Consider the following 27,452-nt stretch of genomic DNA (forward strand, 5'->3'; position numbering starts at 1 on the left):
TCTCAAGGTAGAGTGTTCTTGATACTGTTGCAGGTACGAAGAAGAAGACTACCTTCAAGAAGAAAGCCTTCGGTTAGACTCTATCCAAGATGTGGCGGCGATGGAAGAAGGACCTGACGAAACTCCCCATTCTGCTAATAAGGTACTTATTCTCTGAATCTACTTGGCTTTGCTGTTATTGCAAAGCTATAAATCCCTTTTCTCAACATAGTCGTGCTGCATGTTAAATTTCAGGAAGTACTCCTTATTGCCAATCTTTCTCCCCAAACAACTAAAACAGAACAGATGTAAGTAGCACAGCTTTTGATATCCTTACATATCCTTCTTCTCGGAGCAAGTTCCAAGTTATTCATGACTGATGATATTTCCATCCTCAGCATCCGTTTCTTCAAAGTTGTTGGAAGTGTTGTTTCTGTTCGCCTTATTGTAGACCACGAGTGTAAGCATGTGGGCTATGGCTTTGTTGAATTTGATTCTTCTTACGAAGCAGAGAAGGTAAGACTAGTAGTATTAATGATGTTAAGTATTTTGTAAGTAGTCAATTTGAAATTAACACTCATGATTAAATCTTTTTTATACTGTAGGCTCTGAAAGAGTTGAATGGTGAATATTTGCATGATCACAAGATTCTGTTGATGAGAGGACTTGATGATGAAACTCCCCATTCCGTTGAGGTACCCCCTCTTCTTATTGTCAATTCCAAAGTTGTCCAGCGGCTTAGAATGAAGAAACACTTGTTGTTTAATCACACAACTGTTGCCACAAAGTAGAAATATGACTTATTCTGTGTTGTGCAATTGAAGTCCTTTTCTCCTTAAGAGTTTTGATGACACGCTAATTGGCTGTTATTTTCAGGAAGCTGCCACTGTAAGAAATAAGACGCTCTTTGTTTCCGGTCTCTCTCGCCAAACCAAAATATCAGAAATGTGAGTAGGAACCTCAAATTACCACTTCTGTTCTCGTGGGGGAGTTTTTGTTCGTGACTTATATTTTGTTCTCCATTTTTTTACAGCGTCACTTTCTTTAAAGATGTTGGAGAAGTTGTTCATGTTCGACTTATTGTAGACCGCTGGGGTAACCTGCAAGGGAAAGGCTTTGTTGAGTTTGCTTCTGCTAACGAGGCAATGAAGGTGAGATGAAAAGAGTGTATTTAATTAGAAGAGTTATATGAAAGTAACAATTGCTGATTAGATCTCTTAATTTACTATAAGGCGCTGGAAAAGAAAAACGGTGAATATTTGAACGGTAGCGATGTTTTCCTTGCTGTTTTTGAGACACCTCCATACGACCGACGACCCAAGTAAGTTTACTGTCTTAGTGCTCGGGTTTTGATGCATTACATCAAGAATAACGCTGTTATTTATTATACCTTTTTTTTTGTTAATTAGGTATTTCATAGATCACAAGGTTTGGTAAGTGAGATTTAACTCTATGTGCATCCTTGAGTTTTGTTAGCAAGAGAACATAGGGTGAAGGCTTTTTTTAATGGTATCTACATGAAAAGATGACAAGATCACTCTTGATATTCCAGGTACCAAGACTACCTTCAACGAGAAAGCCTTGAGATAAAAGAAGATGTGGCGGCAGTGGAAAAAGGACTTCATGTAACCCCCCATTTTACTGAGGTACCTCTTCTTCTTGTTATCTTCCAAAAATATATGTCAGGCCTAGAGTTTAATTACACAACTGTTATGTATTATTATGGTGTTGATTCTACTTTTTCTTTTTTTGTTCTCTTTATTGTCTTGTTTTAACACACTTGGCTCGTTTAAAATTCAGGAAATTGTAAGAAAAAAGACGGTCTTTGTTGACGGACTCTCTTACAACACAAGAATATCAGATATGTAAGTAGCAGCTTTTAATTACTCTTTCGTTCTTGGAGCACGCCTTTCATGACTCATGTGTATTATCCTCCTTTTTTTTTACAGCATCAACTTCTTCAAAGATGTTCGAGAAGAAATTATTCGTGTTCGATTTATTGTAGACGGCAGGGGTGACCATGTGGGCTGTTGCTTTGTTGAGATGGCTACTGCTAACGCAGCGAAGAAGGTACTGATAGTCATTTATAATAATATGATGAAATGTATTCAAGTAGTTTAATACTTACGATGATGAATAAGTAAGGATTTTTGCTGATTAAATCCGCTAAATATTGTAGGCGGTGCAGGAGAATTATAACACTAGCAAGTTTTTTGTTTACGCTGCTGAGATAGCTGCTCAATGTCCTTTCCAACCCAAGTAAATGAATTTAATTTTTTTCTTTTTAAAGCTAAATTATTGATGTAGTTGTGACCCTTGTGCCATAACAAAATATAGTAACGCTATCACTATTCTTTTTGTTAATTAGGTACAAGCTTGCAGACCTTGCCGAGAAACTTTGGTAAGTGATCTTTTTAACTATTTCACTTTTTGTGTTCACATTGGTTGATTTTTTTTTTTTTTGTGGTATTATGTGTTTTGTTATAATCAAGGTACGAAGACAGCCTTCGCCAAAAAAGCCTTTGTGGTCAGAAGCTCAAACCCATTCTGAATGAAAACAAGGTGATGGAATATGATAAGAAGATTATTCTAGATGAAGCTCCCGATTTTGTTGAGGTACCTACTTCTTCTTCGTATTATCTTCAATATATATCATGTCATTGCTTAGAACTAATAGAAATGTTAACGTTCCAATCACATTCAGGAAGCTGCCGTACCAATTAGGACTCTGTTTATTGCCTCTTTATCTCGCCATTCAACTGACATATCAGATATGTAAGTAGAACCTTTTAAATTCTATTTCCTGCCACCTTTTTGTTTTTCATTTCCTAATAATTTTATCCTCCATTTTTGACAGCATCGACTTCTTCAAAGATGTTGGACAAGTTGTTCGTGTTCGACTTGATATCAACGACAGAGGCAAGCTTGTTGGCTGTGGCTATGTTGAGTTTGCTTCTGCCAACCAGGCAAATAAGGTGAGAGAGTATATCCCCTATATATTATTTGAGAATCATTGCAACATTTTTTGTAGTCACAAGTCATCACTAAAATGATTCTTAGAATCCTTAGAGAAATAGGTTGGTCCATCTAAATATATACTAAGTTTTTTATTAAACCACAATAAATATATTATTAAATGTGCTTCATTATTTCTTTAAATAAAATTACGAAATTGCCTAATGTGGCTAAAGTATATATGACAATTAATGATTTTGAATAATAAAGATTTGATAAAAATAAGTATATATTATAATTATATTTGTTTAATTTTAAGCTATTAAAATAAATTAAACAATTATAGTAACTATATAATAAAAATTTAAAAAATTATTTATATATTATATTTTGAATTTTAAAAAACTAGTATAAATTACTAAAACTGTTAAAAGTTTTATATTCAAATTTTGTGATTTATGATTTAAAACTTTTGTTATGACATGATACAAATAATTAAAAAATAATATAAGTTGAAAGTCTCATTTAATAAGTATCAAAAATAAAAGTATATAAATATATGTATCATTTTAAATTAAACTATATGCCATATAAAATATATAAATATCTTAATTTTGAAATTTACTTTGAACATTTTTTGATAAAAAATTTGAAAAAATATTGACAACTTAATTTTTTAAAACATTATAAATCACTTAAACCATTAATCCCACAATGAAAATTTTGTTATCACTAATTTAGACTTTTTGCTATAACAGATATAAATGATAAAAAAATATGAGCAAAAAGCATCATCTAATAAATATTAATATTAAAATATACCATATATATGTTACGATCATTTAAATTTAATTATATATCATATCAAATAGAAAAAATATTTTTTCGATTTATAAAATTTATTTATATGTTTGCACCAATGTAATTATATAAGTAGTAGATAATGACTTTTTAATTATTCAATATATATTTATTATTTCATAATATGTTATAAACATATAATATATAAAATAATTTATATATATAATGTTTATCCCGCGCAAGGCGCGGGTCTTAACCTAGTGTTTATATTAAATTGAAAAAGATATTCAAGTTTATACCATTTGCTGATTTAATCTTCTCCACTTGTAGGCCCTGCAAAATAAGAACGGTGAATATTTGCACGATCGCAAGATTTTTCTTGCTGATGGCAGTGGAGCTACTTTCCTTCCACACAAGTAAATAAGTTGATTTTTTTTTTTGTTTCTATTTCTTAGAAGTTTTTGATGCCATTACTACAAGTGTTTTAACTCTACTATTTTTTTTTCTTTTGTTAATTAGGTTTTGTATAGACCACAAGGTTTGGTAAGTTTAGAATCTTGAGTTTTGTTTCACATTGACTGAATTCTTTGGGAGTGATATCTCAAGGTAGAGTGTTCTTGATACTGTTGCAGGTACGAAGAAGAAGACTACCTTCAAGAAGAAAGCCTTCGGTTAGACTCTATCCAAGATGTGGCGGCGATGGAAGAAGGACCTGACGAAACTCCCCATTCTGCTAATAAGGTACTTATTCTCTGAATCTACTTTGCTTTGCTGTTATTACTAAGCTATAAATCCCTTTTCTCAACATAGTCGTGCTGCATGTTAAATTTCAGGAAGTACTCCTTATTGCCAATCTTTCTCCCCAAACAACTAAAACAGAACAGATGTAAGTAGCACAGCTTTTGATATCCTTACATATCCTTCTTCTCGGAGCAAGTTCCAAGTTATTCATGACTGATGATATTTCCATCCTCAGCATCCGTTTCTTCGAAGATGTTGGAAGTGTTTTTTCTGTTCGCCTTATTGTAGACCACGAGTGTAAGCATGTGGGCTATGGCTTTGTTGAATTTGATTCTTCTTACGAAGCAGAGAAGGTAAGACTAGTAGTATTAATGATGTTAAGTATTTTGTAAGTAGTCAATTTGAAATTAACACTCATGATTAAATCTTTTTTATACTGTAGGCTCTGAAAGAGTTGAATGGTGAATATTTGCATGATCACAAGATTCTGTTGATGAGAGGAGTTGATGATGAAACTCCCCATTCCGTTGAGGTACCCCCTCTTCTTATTGTCAATTCCAAATGTGTCCAGCGGCTTAGAAGGAAGAAACACTTGTTGTTTAATCACACAACTGTTGCCACAAAGTAGAAATATGACTTATTCTGTGTTGTGCAATTGAAGTCCTTTTCTCCTTAAGAGTTTTGATGACACGCTAATTGGCTGTTATTTTCAGGAAGCTGCCACTGTAAGAAATAAGACGCTCTTTGTTTCCGGTCTCTCTCGCCAAACCAAAATATCAGAAATGTGAGTAGGAACCTCAAATTACCACTTCTGTTCTCGTGGGGGAATTTTTGTTCGTGACTTATATTTTGTTCTCCATTTTTTCAGCATCAATTTCTTTAAAGATGTTGGAGAAGTTGTTCATGTTCGACTTATTGTATTCCGCTGGGGTAACCTTCACGGGAAAGGCTTTGTTGAGTTTGCTTCTGCTAACGAGGCAATGAAGGTGAGATGAAAAGAGTGTATTTAATTAGTAGAGTTATATGAAAGTAACAATTGCTGATTAGGTCTCTTAATTTACTTTAAGGCGCTGGAAAAGAAAAACGGTGAATATTTGAATGGTAGGGATGTTTTCCTTGCTTATTTTGAGACACCTCCATACCACCGACGACCCAAGTAAGTTTACTGTCTTATTGCTCGGGTTTTGATGCATTACATCAAGAATAACGCTGTTATTTATTATACCTTTTTTTTTGTTAATTAGGTATTTCATAGATCACAAGGTTTGGTAAGTGAGATTTAACTCTATGTGCATCCTTGAGTTTTGTTAGCAAGAGAACATAGGGTGAAGGCTTTTTTTAATGGTATCTACATGAAAAGATGACAAGATCACTCTTGATATTCCAGGTACCAAGACTACCTTCAACGAGAAAGCCTTGAGATAAAAGAAGATGTGGCGGCAGTGGAAAAAGGACTTGATGTAACCCCCCATTTTACTGAGGTACCTCTTCTTCTTGTTATCTTCAAAAATATATGTCAGGCCTAGAGTTTAATTACACAACTGTTATGTATTATTATGGTGTTGATTCTACTTTTTCTTTTTTTGTTCTCTTTATTGTCTTGTTTTAACACACTTGGCTCGTTTAAAATTCAGGAAATTGTAAGAAAAAAGACGGTCTTTGTTGACGGACTCTCTTACAACACAAGAATATCAGATATGTAAGTAGCAGCTTTTAATTACTCTTTCGTTCTTGGAGCACGCCTTTCATGACTCATGTGTATTATCCTCCTTTTTTTTTACAGCATCAACTTCTTCAAAGATGTTCGAGAAGAAATTATTCGTGTTCGATTTATTGTAGACGGCAGGGGTGACCATGTGGGCTGTTGCTTTGTTGAGATGGCTACTGCTAACGCAGCGAAGAAGGTACTGATAGTCATTTATAATAATATGATGAAATGTATTCAAGTAGTTTAATACTTACGATGATGAATAAGTAAGGATTTTTGCTGATTAAATCCGCTAAATATTGTAGGCGGTGCAGGAGAATTATAACACTAGCAAGTTTTTTGTTTACGCTGCTGAGATAGCTGCTCAATGTCCTTTCCAACCCAAGTAAATGAATTTAATTTTTTTCTTTTTAAAGCTAAATTATTGATGTAGTTGTGACCCTTGTGCCATAACAAAATATAGTAACGCTATCACTATTCTTTTTGTTAATTAGGTACAAGCTTGCAGACCTTGCCGAGAAACTTTGGTAAGTGATCTTTTTAACTATTTCACTTTTTGTGTTCACATTGGTTGATTTTTATTTTTTTTTGTGGTATTATGTGTTTTGTTATAATCAAGGTACGAAGACAGCCTTCGCCAAAAAAGCCTTTGTGGTCAGAAGCTCAAACCCATTCTGAATGAAAACAAGGTGATGGAATATGATAAGAAGATTATTCTAGATGAAGCTCCCGATTTTGTTGAGGTACCTACTTCTTCTTCTTATTATCTTCAATATATATCATGTCATTGCTTAGAACTAATAGAAATGTTAACGTTCCAATCACATTCAGGAAGCTGCCGTACCAATTAGGACTCTGTTTATTGCCTCTTTATCTCGCCATTCAACTGACATATCAGATATGTAAGTAGAACCTTTTAAATTCTATTTCCTGCCACCTTTTTGTTTTTCATTTCCTAATAATTTTATCCTCCATTTTTGACAGCATCGACTTCTTCAAAGATGTTGGACAAGTTGTTCGTGTTCGACTTGATATCAACGACAGAGGCAAGCTTGTTGGCTGTGGCTATGTTGAGTTTGCTTCTGCCAACCAGGCAAATAAGGTGAGAGAGTATATCCCCTATATATTATTTGAGAATCATTGCAACATTTTTTGTAATCACAAGTCATCATTAAAATGATTCTTAGAATCCTTAGAGAAATAGGTTGGTCCATCTAAATATATACTAAGTTTTTTATTAAACCACAATAAATATATTATTAAATGTGCTTCATTATTTCTTTAAATAAAATTACGAAATTGCCTAATGTGGCTAAAGTATATATGACAATTAATGATTTTGAATAATAAAGATTTGATAAAAATAAGTATATATGACAATTAATGATTTTGAATAATAAAGATTTGATAAAAATAAGTATATATTATAATTATATTTGTTTAATTTTAAGCTATTAAAATAAATTAAACAATTATAGTAAGTATATAATAAAAATTTAAAAAATTATTTATATATTATATTTTGAATTTTAAAAAACTAGTATAAATTACTAAAACTGTTAAAAGTTTTATATTCAAATTTTGTGATTTATGATTTAAAACTTTTGTTATGACATGATACAAATAATTAAAAAATAATATAAGTTGAAAGTCTCATTTAATAAGTATCAAAAATAAAAGTATATAAATATATGTATCATTTTAAATTAAACTATATGCCATATAAAATATATAAATATCTTAATTTTGAAATTTACTTTGAACATTTTTTGATAAAAAATTTGAAAAAATATTGACAACTTAATTTTTTAAAACATTATAAATCACTTAAACCATTAATCCCACAATGAAAATTTTGTTATCACTAATTTAGACTTTTTGCTATAACAGATATAAATGATAAAAAAATATGAGCAAAAAGCATCATCTAATAAATATTAATATTAAAATATACCATATATATGTTACGATCATTTAAATTTAATTATATATCATATCAAATAGAAAAAATATTTTTTCGATTTATAAAATTTATTTATATGTTTGCACCAATGTAATTATATAAGTAGTAGATAATGACTTTTTAATTATTCAATATATATTTATTATTTCATAATATGTTATAAACATATAATATATAAAATAATTTATATATATAATGTTTATCCCGCGCAAGGCGCGGATCTTAACCTAGTGTTTATATTAAATTGAAAAAGATATTCAAGTTTATACCATTTGCTGATTTAATCTTCTCCACTTGTAGGCCCTGCAAAATAAGAACGGTGAATATTTGCACGATCGCAAGATTTTTCTTGCTGATGGCAGTGGAGCTACTTTCCTTCCACACAAGTAAATAAGTTGATTTTTTTTTTGTTTCTATTTCTTAGAAGTTTTTGATGCCATTACTACAAGTGTTTTAACTCTACTATTTTTTTTTCTTTTGTTAATTAGGTTTTGTATAGACCACAAGGTTTGGTAAGTTTAGAATCTTGAGTTTTGTTTCACATTGACTGAATTCTTTGGGAGTGATATCTCAAGGTAGAGTGTTCTTGATACTGTTGCAGGTACGAAGAAGAAGACTACCTTCAAGAAGAAAGCCTTCGGTTAGACTCTATCCAAGATGTGGCGGCGATGGAAGAAGGACCTGACGAAACTCCCCATTCTGCTAATAAGGTACTTATTCTCTGAATCTACTTTGCTTTGCTGTTATTACTAAGCTATAAATCCCTTTTCTCAACATAGTCGTGCTTGCTGCTTGTTAATTTCAGGAAGTACTCCTTATTGCCAATCTTTCTCCCCAAACAACTAAAACAGAACAGATGTAAGTAGCACAGCTTTTGATATCCTTACATATCCTTCTTCTCGGAGCAAGTTCCAAGTTATTCATGACTGATGATATTTCCATCCTCAGCATCCGTTTCTTCGAAGATGTTGGAAGTGTTGTTTCTGTTCGCCTTATTGTAGACCACGAGTGTAAGCATGTGGGCTATGGCTTTGTTGAATTTGATTCTTCTTACGAAGCAGAGAAAGTAAGACTAGTAGTATTAATGATGTTAAGTATTTTGTAAGTAGTCAATTTGAAATTAACACTCATGATTAAATCTTTTTTATACTGTAGGCTCTGAAAGAGTTGAATGGTGAATATTTGCATGATCACAAGATTCTGTTGATGAGAGGACTTGATGATGAAACTCCCCATTCCGTTGAGGTACCCCCTCTTCTTATTGTCAATTCCAAAGTTGTCCAGCGGCTTAGAAGGAAGAAACACTTGTTGTTTAATCACACAACTGTTGCCACAAAGTAGAAATATGACTTATTCTGTGTTGTGCAATTGAAGTCCTTTTCTCCTTAAGAGTTTTGATGACACGCTAATTGGCTGTTATTTTCAGGAAGCTGCCACTGTAAGAAATAAGACGCTCTTTGTTTCCGGTCTCTCTCGCCAAACCAAAATATCAGAAATGTGAGTAGGAACCTCAAATTACCACTTCTGTTCTCGTGGGGGAATTTTTGTTCGTGACTTATATTTTGTTCTCCATTTTTTCAGCATCAATTTCTTTAAAGATGTTGGAGAAGTTGTTCATGTTCGACTTATTGTATTCCGCTGGGGTAACCTTCACGGGAAAGGCTTTGTTGAGTTTGCTTCTGCTAACGAGGCAATGAAGGTGAGATGAAAAGAGTGTATTTAATTAGTAGAGTTATATGAAAGTAACAATTGCTGATTAGGTCTCTTAATTTACTTTAAGGCGCTGGAAAAGAAAAACGGTGAATATTTGAATGGTAGGGATGTTTTCCTTGCTTATTTTGAGACACCTCCATACCACCGACGACCCAAGTAAGTTTACTGTCTTATTGCTCGGGTGCATTTCATCAAGATTAACGCTGTTATTTATTATTCTTTTTTTTTTTGTTAATTAGGTATTTCATAGATCACAAGGTTTGGTAAGTGAGATTTAACTCTGTGCATCCTTGAGTTTTATTAGCAAGAGAACATAGGGTGAAGCTTTTTTTTGGTATCTACATGAAAAGATGACAAGATCACTCTTGATATTCCAGGTACCAAGACTACCTTCAACGAGAAAGCCTTGAGATAAAAGAAGATGTGGCGGCAGTGGAAAAAGGACTTGATGAAACCCCCCATTTTACTGAGGTACCTCTTCTTCTTGTTATCTTCAAAAATATATGTCAGGCCTAGAGTTTAATTACACAACTGTTATGTATTATTATGGTGTTGATTCTACTTTTTCTCTTTTTGTTCTCTTTATTGTCTTGTTTTAACACACTTGGCTCGTTTAAAATTCAGGAAACTGTAAGAAAAAAGACGGTCTTTGTTGACGGACTCTCTTACAACACAAGCATATCAGATATGTAAGTAGCAGCTTTTAATTCCTCTTTCGTTCTTGGAGCACGCCTTTCATGACTCATGTGTATTATCCTCCTTTTTTTTACAGCATCAACTTCTTCAAAGATGTTCGAGAAGAAATTATTCGTGTTCGACTTATTGTAGACGGCAGGGGTGACCATGTGGGCTGTTGCTTTGTTGAGATGGCTACTGCTAACGCAGCGAAGAAGGTACTGATAGTCATTTATAGTAATATGATGAAATGTATTCAAGTAGTTTAATACTTATGATGATGAATAAGTAAGGATTTTTGCTGATTAAATCCGCTAAATATTGTAGGCGGTGCAGGAGAATTATAACACTAGCAAGTTTTTTGTTTACGCTGCTGAGATAGCTGCTCCATATCCTTTCCAACCCAAGTAAATGAATTTTATATTTTTTTGCTTTTTACAGCTAAATTATTGATGTAGTTGTGACCCTTGTGCCATAACAAAATATAGTAACGCTATTACTATTCTTTTTGTTAATTAGGTACAAGCTTGCAGACCTTGCCGAGAAACTTTGGTAAGTGATCTTTTTAACTATTTCACTTTTTGTGTTCACATTGGTTGAATTCTTTTTTTTTTGGTATATGTGTTTTTTATAATCAAGGTATGAAGATAGCCTTTGCGAAAAAAGCCTTTTTGGTCAGAAGCCCAAACCCATTCTGAGTATAAAAAAGGTGATGGAATATGGTTATGGTAAGAAGACTACCTTCTCTGACGACGAGTGAAAGAAGATGAAGATGCTCTTCTAGGATTTATAACTTATTTTATATGTAATGCAAATATTTATTTCATCCCTAAATACTCTGCTTTAGTTCGCCACTGCAATGGTTTGGTTTCTTTTTTTAGTCGCTTGCAAATATTGAAGACCTAATATGTAATTTATTTGGCCTTAAAAACAAAGCGTGATACCAAATTTTCTTTATTTGATGAGTTCCCATTAAAAAATGACTGTTTTGGTGCAGCCTTGTTTTTTATTGGACTTCATTTTGTTTCTCACTGTGCGTTACCCATTACATAGTTTTGTGTTCATCTTCAACTTATAGGTTTGACAATTATCATAGGGATCAGACTGATGGAGATATTGATGAGCATAGATTTCATACACCTCCCTTTGTTTGATGAAGAATGAATTCTATACATTAATAAACATTTCATACTTGTTTCTTTCTCTCTCGATAATCTAACATGCATCATTTTTTTTTTCACTAGCACTCATAAACTATGAACGAAGACTAATTTAATCTTGAAGATCTTGGAGTATAATTCTAACACAACTTCACACTAAAATAATTGTAAAACGTTAAAGATCAACAAAAAATTATATAAGTTTCATCAAGAAACCAACAAGCAGATCCCAAGATTTTGATGACTTTCTTGTTGGCTTTGGTTTTACGTACGAGGAATATGAAATATCTTGTTTCTGTTTCACACTATCTTAAACCTCTTCTCTGGAAACGATTAAAGTATCTTGGCCGGGCCTAAGAGCTTTTCTCTCTAACAAGCTTTGTGTTGAGATACTAGAAGTATCTTGGCTGTCCTTAATAGTTTCCCAAGCCGCTACCAGATGTGAATCAAAGAGAGGCTTGGGTGGTGCCTGGAGAGCTTCTAGACTTCCCTCTAACATCCCAATGACTTTTCTTATTGGTGGACGATCAAGTGGATTGGTCTGAATACACCACAAACCCACCAATGCCATTTTCTTCACTATCTTCTCTTCTTCTTCTTCCATTATATGATCTCCCACAAGTCTAACGGTTTCCTTCCTCTCGAGATCATCATAGATCCATTCCGGAAAGTTCATTGAACTTGGATTGAACCTAGAAGTTTCAGCTCTTCTTTTGTTCTTTGCCCCGATCATCTCGAGAACCACCATTCCATAGCTATACACATCTGACTTATGAGACGCTTCACCAAAGTTCTTGGAAAACACTTCAGGAGCAATGTAACCTATTGTCCCTCTTGCGTCCAGCAACGACACGATACTCTCTTTGTTTTTGCATAGCTTAGCAAGGCCAAAGTCCGAAATCTTCGGGCACAAATCTCCATCCATGAGTATGTTTTGTGGCTTTATATCGAAATGCACAATCTTCGATACACAACTGTTGTGCAAGTACTCTAACCCACGAGCTACGCCAACCGCAATGTTGTATAAATTTTTCCAGTCCATCTTGGTTGACATATTCTGCGAGATATACTTGTCGAGTGATCCATTGGGCATGAACTCGTAGACGATAGCTCTCTTGCTCCCTTCATAGCAGAATCCAAACAGAGAGACGATATTAACATGAGATGCTCTACTCATGCTGGCTAATTCATTGATGAAATCTTCTCCATTGCCCTTTGAATCATCCAAGATCTTTAGTGCAATATCTCGGCCGCTAGCATCGGGTAGTTTTCCTTTATAGACTGTTCCAAATCCTCCTTTCCCTAGAACATGAGCAAACGAGTTTGTCATGTCCTTGACGTTTTCGTAACTATATCGTTTCAACATTATAGCCGCTTCAATGTTCTCGTCGGTCGAATAACGCCTTCTTCTCACCACTACCACAATCGCAACAATGATGATTATCAAAGCTACAGCTGCTATACCTCCTGCAAGAAAAAAGTAAGGTAGGTTTAGCCGCTTTACGTACATTTATGACCAGAAGAGAAGTGGTTGGGATGAGTTTGATACCGAGTATGGGTCCTAACTTCCGTACAGAACTTTCTGCAAATGTATCAAATATAAGGAATGATTAACCAAAATAAACATTCATACACGTTTTTATAGGATAATGAAAAATATAAATATGCTTACCTTTCCCTCCTGCCATTGAGCTTCTATCACACGGATCCAGATTATTTTTTTCACCGTAGACGAAGAAAGAAATTAGTAACTAAAACATTGAACCATTATTGTTATTTTTACTAGGACTTGGATCCTCACAAAATTACGGGAGAAAAAACAATATATTATTTTATCCATACTTTCATGCTGCTAGCAACTAAATAACAAACGAGAACAGACTTTGTATAATATTTTTATCATTACTTATACATATCACATATGCACACACCACGGTGCAATCTCTAGTTTGAAGTTAAAATCAAAGTTTGAAAAATGATTCCTATTTCAAATAAAATACATTAAACTTACGAACCTCTATATTTTATTTGGTTGGTGACTTGGTAGTTTTAGAAAAGGCTCTTTGTTTACTTTTCAAGGATTATAAAAATATCCAGTTCATATGAACTAATACCACTAGGATAAAATAAATTATTTGTACAAAGGTGACTGATTGATAACACACTACGTGGGCCGTGGTGGCGTTTCCATAGAGTATCCATTTAATTCACAACTGGTGTCACATAATTGATAGGAAAAAAATAATGAAATTTGAAACGGTGCAAAACATGATAAAAAGGTATTTATTAGAATTTTACCTGGGAATGTCGGGAATAGAGGATGGGCAAAACGTAATAACGTAGTTAGTCGAGTTTGGGCATGTAAATGTGCTGTTATTATCGTTGTAAGGGTAGCTATATGCGTATGGGCAAGCTAACTCAAAGTTCTGCGTGTATACTGTCGGCTTGCAGTTTTGCTTTGACTGGAAGTAGTTTGTGCAACAATCTTCCGGTGTTCGGGATTGTTTGCACGCGCTACTACAACTGGTTGGTTTAGCACCGTCAAATATCTTAAGATTATCTGGGCACGTCCTGTTCAAGTCAGCCATACAACCCGAGCTAAAGCACGTTGGACTACTCTGTGATGGGGCCACCATCACAGGAAGGTTGTAACCGTGCTCAAGACTGATGATGTGGCTGTTGGTTCCGCCGTAATCGATTCTAAAGTAGACATAAGTCACCTTAGACCAACCGTATGAGCCTAGACACTCGATGGTGTTTGACTCGCAGTCTCCCGTGGCGCATGTGAAGTTTCCTGTTGAGTCGTTTGAGCAAAGCGTCCTACCGGATATAAGACCGTACCATGACGATGGCGCTTGTAGGGCACGCGCCTCGCCTCTCCGGAGAGTGAAGCCGGTGGTGGTGAGCTGTGATTTCCATGAGAAGATAACTGGCCAAACTGTTTGGTTGCATTTGTTCTCTATGGTAAGGATACTTATTGACAACACTCCTGATAAGAAAAACTAAGGTTAATTAGGGAAGAAAAGATTATTGATGTTTCATAAGAGTCTAATATGATTTCTGTATAACACATCCCATTCTCATTTTTTTTTTCAGAAATGAATTAAGAAAACGTACCCGAAAAGAACAAATATGAAGCAAGGAGGAAGATCAATTGCAACCTCTGCGCCATTGGAATAAAGAGATATAAAATAAAACGTTGCAAAGACTGAATACTAAGAGTAATCTCTGAGTTTGTGTTAGTACTTAGTAGGAGAACATGGTGATAATTAAGAGTTCAAAAGCGAAAGATGAGTAACCAACTAGGGAGTATAATATAAACGGGAATAAGAAAATGTTATATTGCTTCTTCCTCGTTGGTTAGTAGAAATGGGTGACTTGTGATTAGATCGTTCATAAAAAAACAATTAGTCAGCAACTAGTGATTATATAAATAATAATTATACGTATATGAACTTAGGAAGGAAACAAATAATTTAACTACTACCTTTTACAATTCATAGGAATTTTCCGGGAACTTTTTGAATGAAAAAGTTTCATAACATGATCCCAATTCCCAAAGATCTATTTCTTAGTAGAAAAAGGATTTCCAATAATACTTTTTCTTTTGATTTCCAATTCTCTGTTCAACTACCGTTGGTCCATATTTGTGTCCACTGGACCAAAGTCATCCTCGGGAGACTGGACATGCATGGTCATTTTATAATGCAAGGGGACGTAGGTAAGTGGAACATGACTCTATAATTTAGTAAAAATTTATAAAGAAATAAACATTGACCTAAAGCGAATTCTTTATCAAAATTCCAACCATTCCGTTCTAGAATAATTGCTCTTGATAATGTTAAACGAGAGATCCGATTCGGGTTTGGTTAAGTTGAAGATAACCGAATTAAGTCGAGTTGGTTATTCAACGATGTAATGGAATGGGATATGGAGCATCTATCTTCTTCTTTTATCGCCTGTTCCTTTTCGTTCATTCAAGAGCATGTAATGCTTCTGCTGACTTGTGAGCAAAAGCTAGTCTATGTAACATGAACTCTGGCTCTCCTCCTTAGAGAATCCGTCTGATTAATATATGTGGTGTTAAATAAAACGGATTGGTGTAGAGAAAACTCCAAACGAGGTGGAATGGTAATTTGATTAAAAGGAAGCAACTGAGAAGAACTCGGATGCCGGTAGAGGGTTTGTTGGTTTGTTCCTTTAAATTATCTTCCCTATCGTGATATATGTTTTCTTTTTAATTCTTGCTTATGCAGCTGAGTTTTTGTTGTACAAGCTACGCGCTGAAGATTCTTTCATAGTTGATTGTTGTACTGAATGTCTGAATCTCGCCGAGACATATATTTGGTCACAACTATATTTAAGATCAACTACGCGCCGTACCATAACAAACATGGTTCTGCCTTATTTGATTTTTTCGAACAAATTCGTTTATTGCTTAGATATTATTTCTCACTCTGAAATATATAAACAAAAAAAAATGAAAATATGACAGCTGTGGGATTTGAACCCACGCCCTTTCGGACCAGAGCCTAAATCTGGCGCCTTAGACCACTCGGCCAAACTGTCCGTTGAACAACATCGTGTGATTATTCATTTTAACCAACAACTAATAGACTATTGCATTTTGTTGTGTGAGTGCTGTATCCGAAAGCTTGGCTAAGTGAAAACATGGAAAAATCAAGTTGTTGTCCCTTACCTTGTTATTGCGGTTGTTGTTGAGCTTTAAGTTTCTCGAGCTGTTTCCAAAGATAGGCTTGTTTGAGTTTCTCCCGACGATTTGTTGCCTGATCTTTTCTCCTTTGATTCAACTCTGTTGCCTTTTTCTCTCTGCTTGATTCACTTCTTGATGAACCTCTCTGCATAAACAGATTTTTCATTACTAACGCAGAGTAAAATCTATAAAAACGGACTTGCTTTGCTTTCTTCTATTTGTGATGTTTAAAGAGAAAAAGGAGAGTCACCAATGGAACTTACCTGATACACACATGTTGACTTATTATATCAGCTGTCCCTACCGCACGTGCCAAACAACGAACCCTCATCTTGTTCACCATCTGCTTTCAAATCTTCAGGTGGTGATGAAACAGTCCATAATTATAAAATCTTCTCCATGTTCTACTCCTTTCCTGAAGAAATCCACACAGTACTTATGTTCCCCTTGTTCATCCGAAAGCTCTCCCCTTACAAGCTTCTCATATAACTGAGCCTTCTTCTCCAAGGAAGCGTAGCTAACTGCTCCCTCTTTAATTGCTTTGAGCTCCACCTTGTCCCTTTTCACCGTTCCCACACTCAAAATCAACTAATGAATACAAAACAAGTCCTATACATAGTCCTACTGTCCTACTACATGCCCTTGATCCTAAGTTCAAACTTTTTCGCTTAATCTACATCCAAACTTAACCTATTATTAAACCCTCATTCTCAAATCATCTCTGTTTCACCTAATTGACACCAATACAGAGCTTGAATAAATCATGTTGGAGTTGGACCACTCTCGCTAGAAGAGCCTGTTGACGTCACCTCCCAAAGAAAAGCTAGTGTAAAATGATGTTTTTATTGAATTTTTTTTAACTATATGTTTTCCTATTGAGTTGATTAACTAATTTTGTTTTTATTTTATTACGTTGATATACCTTAGTGCTGAATCTTTGAAAATCACCAAATTTTGACCCCTTTTTAAGAGAAAAAATAGATCCCGCATTTTCACTTTAAAACGACCTTTTCTCATTTTATTTTATTTTATCATGTTAAACAATATACTATTCAAATGCAATATACGAAGAAAAAATGTATTTACAATAACAAACCAAAGCAGATCCAACAGCATACCTCATAAAAAGTGTATGAAAAATATATGTGATAGTGACTACTACATCCAAAAAGATCAAGTCAAGTCCTTATATAATTGATTTTCACACTAATCAAATCGATTTAAACAGATTCACAAGTGCGTTACTTTTGCGACAAGGTCGAGGAACCAAACCTTTTGTTCATGGTCACTTCTTGTTACCACTTGAATATCACTCCTTCTTCCATTTGTGTTATTGTTTTGATGATTATCAAGAACAACTCTTTGCTTTTGAAAATGCTCCCTTTTGTCTTGAATTAGATAGAAGAGGATAAGACAATATAGTTGAGCTGTGAACAAGATTGTCCAAAGACTTGAGTCTCTGCTTGATGATGTCTTCCTATTATAGGCCCTTATACCTGTTTATATGTTTATAATGCCAACTATTGACACTATTGTTCCAAGAATCCAATGTAACAAGAACCATTTCAACCTCCTTTTGCTCCCTCTACAATGCAACCATAATCCATACCTCAGTCCTCACATTTTTTTTTTCCGGTCAAAAAAAAAGTGTGAGGACTGAGGTATGGAACTTGGCTTTCGGTTTTGTAATTAATATAATGTGATTGGACTTACTATGGCCCAATTAAATATGTGATTGGAAAGCTTGAGAATCACGGCAAACACGACAAAAAGTTACAGTTTCTCCTTTTCTTCTTTTTAGGTTTTTAGCAATGTTCAAAATTACGGAAGTTATACGGAAATTAATTTGGGAGTAGTTTTAGGGCTTTTACATCATTTTAGCCATTATATCTTATATAATAAAAGAGACTTGTCTCTCTCCACAAGCCTCCACATCATCAGGGAGGAAGGGGCATTTTGCGACACGTCAGCATTCTCTTCCTCGTGCAACTTATCACAAGTTCAATGTGGGCTACGCTTAAGTTAGAGTTTAGATGATAAATGTCCAATCTCACAAATGAACAAAAAGCCCAATGTAACCTTTCTCCTTCTTCGACTGTCTGCTTGAAACTCCTAAACTCTATCGTATTCAATGAAACGTTATCAATAAGATTCACCTTTAACTCTCTCATTGAAGCTCTCACATGGCGTCGATCTAAGTTACCCTTTTCCCAATTTCCATCACTAAGCCCTAATTTGTTCAATTATAAATAGGGATGCAGAAAACTCAGAATCTCAATCTTCACCAGTTTTAACCCTTCTGCTTCATTACACAAACGGTAGTAACGCGTCTTTTTGCGTTTCAGGGAAATATGGAACATTGAAGAAAGCAGAGGAACTGATGAGAGTTGACACGCTTCCACTTGATGAGAAGGTTTTGCTAATTTTTTTTAATTTTGTACGATACATGTCTCCCTGCTAATGTAGGTTTGCCTTTTTTCCTAAACGAAGTTGTTCTATAGTTTGTTTTTTTTTTTTGCTAATTTGTTCTTCCTATAGTTGCAAAGCTTTGATACCAACAACAATGGCTAATTCCTGTACTGGTTCTTGCCAACTTGAAGGCTGGTTGTTGTTCAAACACAGTTGAGGTCCGCGTTCTCAGGTTCAAGATAGGGAGAGAACTGATGAGTGTCGACATACTCTTCCTGAAAAAGTTTCTGCTTCGTTTTGATTATCGGACTAAACTCAATCTTGAAGCCTTCTTGGAAGATTGGGAGCCAACAAAAGACTCATTTTTGGGTATATATATATATTCTGGTAATAATTACATAAACTCTTGTCTGAATGAGACTTGAATTGTTGTTTTGATTCTTTCATTTTGCAGTGGTAAGAGCTCTTGGTATGAGTCTGTTAAAGATTCTATTGACTGAAACCAAGCTCCATGGCTGAAGGTGTGTCGATGTGATGAATGGTCTGGCTCTGCGAAACAAATCCCTTTGGTTCGGTTTAATAAAGATTTTGCTTCAAAATTCTTTTCATTTACAACAGATGAATGCACACATTTAATTAAATTTTTTTTTTGAAAGTTATGATACAGAAATTGAAACCATATCTTCACATCTTGCGTATGAAGCAGGGTACTCCACAACGTTTGTAGAAAGAGTTTCGGGAATCTTTGGTAGACAAGCTTTTAAGAGAGTTGACAGTGTGATTAATGTTTCTGCTGTAAATTTGGATTTGTGAGTATGTAATTTCCTCTTTATGATTAATGAAATATGTGTTACAAAAAGAGTGTAATTTCCTAACGTCAAACTGGAAAGTAAATTATATGGTGAACTAAAGAGTTAAGAACAGATTCCAAAACTGTTGAATGGAAATGATGTAAATTGAGGCTACCTACTCGACCTGTTTTTTTTTTTTTGGTGTTGAACCTGGTGAGTTTATGAGCACTCGCTGAGTTCCTCTATGTTTACGTTCTTTGGAGTTTTCAAGCGTGGCTCCTGCTCTGCTCTACGTATAGGATTTTTCTTTACCATATTATTGGTGAATATGTATTGATTCTGTCAAGTTTAACTTAATTAGTCTTCAGATGCTATAGATGTAGATGTAGATGTCGATGAAGTTTTTTTGTGTTAGTTTGTCTTTGATATTATGAGGCTTTTGGGATTGCCTGAGCTTTAATGTAACGTACGTTTCTCTGTGGTCCCATAACTTTGTGGTTGCTGGACAGTCCTAATGAACCTCACAAATGGGTCATAACTTTGTGGTCGCTCACTAAACTATTTAGGCAACCCGTGTGAAGGTGCATTTGAACTACAGGAAAAGTCTTAAGCTTTAAAGATACAAAAATAAAAGAAAAATACATTTGAATAGGAGTTTTACCATCCTTGCAAGTTTAACACACAGCGTCAGGCACTTAACTTAGTGATCAATTAATTATTGTTAAGTGTACTCTTAGACAGATATATGAACAAAAAAATGTAAATAGTTTATATAACACTTGGTTCTATATGTGAGCACCTTATGACAGCCATAATCCACTTTCCAGTCTTAATTGCTATGCCGTTTCTATCGTTTGTTGATGCAAAGCTTACTAAATGAGATTTAGTGCATGTGGTTTGGTTTACAATTTATCTTTTAATTCCAACGGATTCGTGGTTAAAACAAATTGTGCTTTTTTTTGTTACAAGGTTAAGCTTCGTCTTCACTTCCTAAATCAATAAGTGAACCTAAAAACAATATGCAAAATATATAAAAACAAATAATGAAATATTCCTTCTCAAAAACATTAATGTAATATTCAATCAAATTATAACAAGACGTTTGACATAAAAGAACTATAAAACCCCCAAAGATTCACTTAATAAAAATAGGCTTCAGTTGAATTTAAAACTTACGATCCAGAAAATCTATATTATATAAAAGTAACTAATTTTTTTTAATTCTTAAGCATGTCAACATTGTATAAAGGGAAAAACAAACTTATTACGTCAAACTCCTTTTTAAAATTTATTTCACTATTATAGGCAAACTAGAAACAAAACTCAAAACTAGAAAAGTGCTTCTACTTTGACAACATTGATAATATACAAAGTTTCATTAAGAGGATTCCCATATATAAAGTCATCGTTTAGCTTCATATCCAACGACAAATAAAAATTTCAACAAAACTCAAAATTTAAACAATAAAATAGTTTACATACCCATGTTATACTATGACAAACTCTAAAAACGTAGGTTATTTACCTAAGACTAATTGCTTAATTTTTGGTATTCAAAAAAAAAAAAAAATTCTAAGCCTTAACATGCTGAATATGAACCTCTTGGTCAGCAAAGATCAAAGCTCCATTTCACTGCATTAGAACTTAATTTATAAGCTAGCTACACCTAAGAAATATACGACTCCCACATATCACGCCCATATGGCCGTCAAACAACAAACATTACCGAAACACCACTATTCAAAACAAAACGTAACACATCTCTTACAAAACAATATCATAAATCAATAAAGAGAATAAACCAATATCAAAAAAATATTGAGCTCATTAGAAAATCATTAGAAAATAAAACATACGAACCCGGCGCGTAGCGCCGGAATACCACTAGTATTCAATATGTGCAATGTTTCAGTAGTTGTGCTTGGCCCAATGGTTAATATCAGATTGTGTAATGAGCATGGCCGCAGTTCGCAATGAGAAAGGTTTATTTTGAACTTCTTTTTTTGTTTTTCTAGGTTTAATGAAGTCAAATGACTAAAATGTCTTCGTCTTCAACAATTTACCTGCAAATCTCAGGGCCATTTTTCCTCTCTTTATTTTTTTTTCAACTTCTTTGTTTATTCTTCTTAATCTTGTTAGTTCTAATGAAATATAACAGATCTATAATAGAACATGCGTTTTGGAACATGGGCTTTTAGTTGTGAAAATATTGAGACAAAAAAAGATGAAACATACAAGTATTTTCTCTCTGCAACAATTTAGTGAAAGCATATTTTCTTGAGCAATATTAATATAAACTTTTAGTTAACAAAATTTTTAATCTTTTTACATACTTTATGTATTTTTGGTTTTGTAACTTAATATTTAATTTGTGTACAAATATATTTCAGTTATGCTCATTTGTTTATGTAATACGTTTAAAAATGGCTTTAGTTTTATTTGATATAATATAACATTTAAATAGAGTAATTCTATCTCTTATTAGTTTTTTTGGTAAAACTATCTCATATCAGTTAAATTTTTTAATATTTTTATAATAAAATGCCTTAAGATATATTCAATCTATTTATAATTGATAAAAAAAATTGAATGTTTTATAGAATAATCTGTAAAAAAAAAACTAAATCATAAAAAATTTATATTCAAAACAAAAATATTAAAAGATTTTAGCATAATACAATTTTAGGAGAAGTATTTTTGGTTAATAATTATTTAATAAAATTGTAATTTTGACATAAAACAATATTTCTTTTTTTCAAATTTATGTGTTTACTTGTGTAAGATGATTGTTTTAATGATAAATGTATGTATGTGTTGTTTTATTTGTCTTAATTAGTTTAGTTTACACAGAAAATTGTTATAATTAAGTTATGTAATTAAATTTAAAACCCACCAGTAGATGTTGCTTATGGTGACATTAATTTTATATTATATTATATATGTATTTTGTTTCTTAGCTACTATTTTTAATTGATTTTATTTACAATTTGTAAACGGATTAAATTCATTAATATAAACTGTATTAGATTGTAAGGATCTCATATAAATTCAAATGTGTGTTTTCTGTTTGCTAACTACACAAATATGTTAATTACCCTTTTAAAAGACTCAAAGGAAAGCTTTAGTGATAAATATATGAAATTAATAGTTAACCCTTTCTAAAAAAAAGAAGATAAATATAATAAATTCGAGGAATGGCCATTAAGAATATGTTAGAGATCCGATGCCAAGCAAATGGACTGGTAACTAGGCACATATATTCACTAGCTAGGTTGTGGAAAAACAATAAACGGTTTAAATTTAAAAAGAAAAAAAGAGGGAAAAGATACTTGTAGAACACAAAAATAAAAAAAGATCTGTTAGTTGGAATTGACAACAAATAAAGGATTATTAGTTGGAAAATGACAAAGAATCTTTGTTTTTGTCTGCACCATTTGCGAAGAAACCGACAAAACACTAGCTAGCTTTGGAGTTTTAGTCTTGTGTATATAACTATTTTAACTAATTTATGAGAAAACATTTAATGTTGCTCTATGTTAAAATCCTTTTCGTTCACATCTTATGAGTCACAACCATCATGTAACAATAAGCTAAAATGAATGTATATTATATCTAGCTTACAACTTGTAAGTTACAAGTCATGTACATATGTATAAAAGCGATGCTAACTTGTACGTCGTGTATGATATTAGTAACTCGGTAGTGTATAGTTTCTAGTTACTAACTTGTACGTCGTGTAAAATTATAAGCTGAATTAAAAGTATATCTAGTTAGTGGATTGATCCCCTTTTAACCAGATGGATGCTGTATTTATCTATTTGTAAAATTATGATAATTATGCAATAACTCGATTGCAAGGTCCACCAAGTCCATAGGAGAATCAATCTTTCTCTAAGTAAGCTCTCCTCCCACCTGAGGGCGAAGTCATGACTCGACTGAAAGGAGAGGGTGTTCCTCAGGAACTCGAGCTTTTATCAAACCAAATTATTGGAACATCATTTAATCAACCACATATCTACCAAGTTTAAGTAACTCCAAAAACCGTCAAGTTTCAACTACAAACTTATCCTCATACAACAGTATTCAATTGTAACAAACTTTTACAATAATCAATGCGTCTAATGATTTATGTAGTTGAAACTTAACATAGATAAGAGAACTTGTCCAATGAATTTTGTTTTTCATTTCATGGGAAAATATATATTATACTCCACCCGTGCGGAAACTAAAAAGGAGGGACTCAGATAATGAGTTTCATATTTGGACACCACTAGCCAACATTGTGGAACACCTAAGGAAAGCTTAAGTGCCTCATTGATAAATATAAGTGTTGTTACTTTCTAATATATGGCCACACATTTTTTGCGCTTTTTCTAAAAAAAATAACACAGAAAAATGGTTTAATTTGTAGAAACACCTTAGATTAATGGTTAAGGTTTAAAAGTTTCTACATCCAAGTTTGGAGTTCGAATTCCATACAACGCAATTTCTTGCATATTATAGGATGCAAGGCTTATCGGATGTTTTAGAATATTGCGGGTAGAACTGTTCGTTGTGGTCGTCTGCTGAAAATAAATCATATTTATCGAGGATGTCGTACATGCAGAACCGTCCGTCAATTCAAGTGTTTCGGAGAAAGTATAGAATCATTATCCGTAGAGTTGTTCATCAGTATTACATATATTGAAAGTAGTTAATTATCATATTAATCAAATTAGAGATTATATGATGTAATTGTTACCAATGTTAAGAAAAAAGCTTAATCAATTGGTTCATGATTTGCAAATACATCCCCATAACTTCTCTTTACCACTTTGGAATTCAATTGGGGGACTTGTTTTGGGTCCCCATTGGTCCTCGATATTCATCAATGGGACATTTATTTCTCTCTTTACTCTCTCCCTCTTTCTCCTCTCTTTTTCTCTTCTTAATTTGTATGCAGTCTATTTCAAGTACAAATTCTTAACTATTATCGGCAAAGTTATATTTCTTAATCATGATTGTACATGTAGAAGATCTGATCCACTGCATGATCAAGAATGTTATTGATTGATATCCTCTTGTCTTAAGCATTTTATATTGATAGCTATTTAATTAATTTGTAGGTTTCTAAAACACGTAGTATATTAATCGGAGGTTCAAATTTTGTTTAGCGTCTAAAATATTTGACCACCAGTTAATTTTAACATTCTTATAGTATTTTGTAATGATTGTTTAGATGTCCATTGAACTAAGTTTTTTATTTTTATACAGCTGAAAACCGATATTAAACCACAAAATCCATTAGAAAATTGTTTTACCATTTAAAACGTTTATAAATGACCAAATGATAGGATGTAAATGTATGTTTCTGTTAAGCAATTATTTTGTTTGTCAAAATTTAGACGTTTATGCTTTTAATGACCAAACTGTAGAACATTAGCTTTTTTCTTCCTAAAGGACTAATTAAACATATTTACTAAAAAGAACTACAATTCTACTACTCCAATCGATAATCAAGTCTAACAAAATTGTTCTAATGGTTATTATATGTTGTATCCAAAAATGTAATGTTTAGTGCTCTGCTCATACAGTGGTAGTATGCCCAAAGAGTTCTGCAAAATCATTGTGGAATTTTTTTTGGGCTAATATTAAGGATATTTATGATAGTGAAAGAATAATCGATTCTCAGTGCTCTTTGATTTTGGTCTTCCATTTGGCAAATGGCAGATTTGACCGTATCAAAAACCTCCATTTCTTAGTTCTTACATCTCACATTTGAGTCACATGAAACTCGGGGGAAACTAAAGCCCATCATCATGAGAAAATGAAACAAGAACATCATAAAGCTGAAGAGAAAAATAATAAAGCATTCATTGGTCTACAGCTTGTTAATAAGTGGTAGCGACTAAAGTCAGTGAATAAGTACATTTTCAAAAAAAAAAAGTCAGTGAATAAGTGAATGATTTGGAACTTGCCAGGAGGAAATACATAGTATTATTTTCTTTTAGATTTTGTATCAGTATTTGATATACATAAGATTTTAAACAAACGTAAATTTTTTAATTGATAAAATATACCAAATTTAAGAAAGTTGAGACCACAGATATAGAGTTTCAAAAAAAAAAAAAGAGACCATAGATATGAATATTACTAAAGTGACATAGTATTACAAGTGTGATTAGATAATGTGAAAGTAAAATGGTGGAAAAATGAAAGTGGAAAAGAGAAGAAATAATTGTTTAAAAATTAGAAAATGTTTTAAGTGAAGGAATAATTTATTCTAGTTACCTTTATTTTTAGATTAAACTGGTGAAAGATAAAAATGAAAGTAAAAACTAAATTGGGAGTAAATATTTACTCTAAATGGTATATACAGTCACACCCTACATTTGATAAAATAGACTAATTGCCCTCTCCAAATCCCAAGAATGTATGAATCCTAAGAGGTTACATTAGAGCATCTCCAAAAAAGAACTCTGTTTTGAAGTTTCCAAAACTCTATATTTAAAGTTTAAAGGTATTTTTCTCCAAAAACAAAATTTCAAACTTTACTTCAAAACTATTTGCATTTTATAATATGATCCTTATATTTGTCATAACTAATTTGAATTCATAAAACTTTTGTAAATAACTAGCACATGTATAAACATATTACAACAATATTAATTAATAAAATATTATATTAAAATATAAAATTTTAAAAAATATAACTTAATTAATATTAAACTTCAAGTAAAATATCATATTATTCCATAAAGTAATTTTCGTAATGCATATATGATCTACTAGTGCATTTCGAAGTAAAAATAGCTCTCGTCATTTTTAATTTGTAGATTAGAGATAAAAATTGTTGAAATCGGAAGATATTAATACTTATAAATACATTAGATCAGAACAAGAAAGTAAAAGAGAAACATAAAATATTAAAAGACTAATTTTTATCGATGATATTAATACTCGTGAATATATTGAATCTGAACGAGAAAAAATTGTACGTAAAGACATCATCAACAACAACAACAACAACAACGACGACAACAACCATCTTCAATTACATAAAAAAAAAATTAGACAATATTTGAAAATTTTAAAGGTTCCGGATCAAACTTACCTTACTATTAGTGTTGTTGTATTAAATTTGTGTAATAGTTATGTCTTCATGTAATTTTTTAAAAGTTTTTTTGTTAAGTTTTTTTGTATATTTTTGTTATCTAAATCTAGTTTTAAATATTTTAAATCTTCTTTTAAAGTTTTATTTAATTTTTTGTGTAAACTTAAATTTTGTAAACAAAACTTAAAATATTTATGAGATATAATTTTTATAAGGATTAAAATAATAAACAAGAAAATATTTATAAATTATAAATGTGATGTGTAATTGTAGAGACCAAAATATAAATAAAAATATGAAACTTTAAATTTGAAGTTTTGAGAAATGAAAAAAATAGAAAGGAATTGGGATAAATTTGTTTCTAAATAATATTTTATAAGCAAATATAGAGATGAGTTGGAAATACTCTTACATCTTTGAAAATTACTAAAGTTAGGCAACAATATTAAATAGTCAAACAGATGTTTAGTACTGGTTTGCATTTTAATAGTTTGCATCAGTATTGTTGGTTAGTTGCCACGTATATCAATAGCTAGATCAGTATGTATAAGCTCTTTGACAAACAAAAATACCTTCCCTGATCAAAGTAGTATCAAAAGGGTGTATATATATATATATATATATATATATATATAAAAGAAAGCATAGACGTATTTAACAGTTAAAAATTTGTTGATAAAGTGTTAAATCTTTAATCATGCATGAATACGACATTATTCGTTTACACGACGAACATGTGTTTTGAATATA

General features: G+C 32.6%; 3 protein-coding genes and 1 non-coding gene across 5 annotated transcripts in view; 1 reads left to right on the forward strand and 3 right to left on the reverse strand.

Moving 5' to 3' along the window:
* Positions 1-11,492, forward strand: LOC103864009. 2 transcript variants are annotated; one of them, XM_033273055.1, is made up of 50 exons: positions 1-142; positions 235-287; positions 378-495; positions 585-674; positions 856-926; positions 1,013-1,130; positions 1,212-1,300; positions 1,389-1,412; positions 1,532-1,625; positions 1,780-1,844; positions 1,929-2,049; positions 2,159-2,238; positions 2,348-2,380; positions 2,472-2,595; positions 2,684-2,754; positions 2,837-2,954; positions 4,066-4,151; positions 4,255-4,278; positions 4,368-4,476; positions 4,569-4,621; positions 4,712-4,829; positions 4,919-5,008; positions 5,190-5,260; positions 5,345-5,462; positions 5,544-5,632; positions 5,721-5,744; positions 5,864-5,957; positions 6,111-6,175; positions 6,260-6,380; positions 6,490-6,569; positions 6,679-6,711; positions 6,804-6,927; positions 7,016-7,086; positions 7,169-7,286; positions 8,448-8,533; positions 8,636-8,659; positions 8,749-8,857; positions 8,953-9,005; positions 9,096-9,213; positions 9,303-9,392; positions 9,574-9,644; positions 9,729-9,846; positions 9,928-10,016; positions 10,100-10,123; positions 10,238-10,331; positions 10,485-10,549; positions 10,633-10,753; positions 10,863-10,942; positions 11,055-11,087; positions 11,175-11,492. In XM_033273055.1, exons 1-50 carry the CDS (start codon positions 101-103, stop codon positions 11,293-11,295), a joined length of 4,095 nt encoding a protein of 1,364 aa, XP_033128946.1. In that variant the 5' UTR covers positions 1-100; the 3' UTR covers positions 11,296-11,492. The 2 variants fall into 2 exon arrangements, with proteins under 2 accessions (XP_033128946.1, XP_033128951.1); XM_033273060.1 differs by lacking the exon at positions 1,389-1,412.
* Positions 1-27,452, reverse strand: part of LOC103856262 (peroxisomal (S)-2-hydroxy-acid oxidase GLO5) — a 382,149-nt gene that overhangs the window by 299,463 nt on the left and 55,234 nt on the right. The gene's annotated exons all lie outside the window — the stretch shown is intronic.
* LOC103856198 (PR5-like receptor kinase) lies at positions 11,140-26,772 on the reverse strand. The gene is made up of 6 exons (XM_033286659.1): positions 14,813-26,772; positions 13,994-14,684; positions 13,538-13,547; positions 13,368-13,446; positions 13,245-13,277; positions 11,140-13,162 (listed from the first exon to the last, which is right to left on the reverse strand). The coding sequence occupies exons 1-6, from the start codon at positions 14,865-14,867 to the stop codon at positions 12,006-12,008; spliced, it is 2,025 nt and encodes a 674-aa protein (XP_033142550.1). The 5' UTR covers positions 14,868-26,772; the 3' UTR covers positions 11,140-12,005.
* TRNAL-UAG lies at positions 16,185-16,264 on the reverse strand. Its single transcript has one exon. It is a non-coding gene; the product is annotated as a tRNA-Leu (tRNA).

The sequence above is a fragment of the Brassica rapa genome, chromosome A01, assembly GCF_000309985.2.
Source record: "Brassica rapa cultivar Chiifu-401-42 chromosome A01, CAAS_Brap_v3.01, whole genome shotgun sequence".
Lineage (NCBI taxonomy): Eukaryota > Viridiplantae > Streptophyta > Magnoliopsida > Brassicales > Brassicaceae > Brassica > Brassica rapa.

Excerpts from the sequence above, each read along its gene's own strand:
- LOC103864009 (XM_033273055.1), top strand. The coding sequence starts at position 101 with ATGGAAGAAGGACCTGACGAAACTCCCCATTCTGCTAATAAG. Across the intron at positions 675-855 it reads AAACTCCCCATTCCGTTGAG|GAAGCTGCCACTGTAAGAAA; the intron begins GTACCCCCTCTT and ends TGTTATTTTCAG. Across the intron at positions 927-1,012 it reads CAAACCAAAATATCAGAAAT|CGTCACTTTCTTTAAAGATG; the intron begins GTGAGTAGGAAC and ends ATTTTTTTACAG.
- LOC103856198 (XM_033286659.1), bottom strand. The coding sequence starts at position 14,867 with ATGGCGCAGAGGTTGCAATTGATCTTCCTCCTTGCTTCATATTTGTTC. Across the intron at positions 13,278-13,367 it reads CTCAATGGCAGGAGGGAAAG|AAAGTTCTGTACGGAAGTTA; the intron begins GTAAGCATATTT and ends ATACATTTGCAG. Across the intron at positions 13,163-13,244 it reads GAAGTTAGGACCCATACTCG|GAGGTATAGCAGCTGTAGCT; the intron begins GTATCAAACTCA and ends TTTTTCTTGCAG.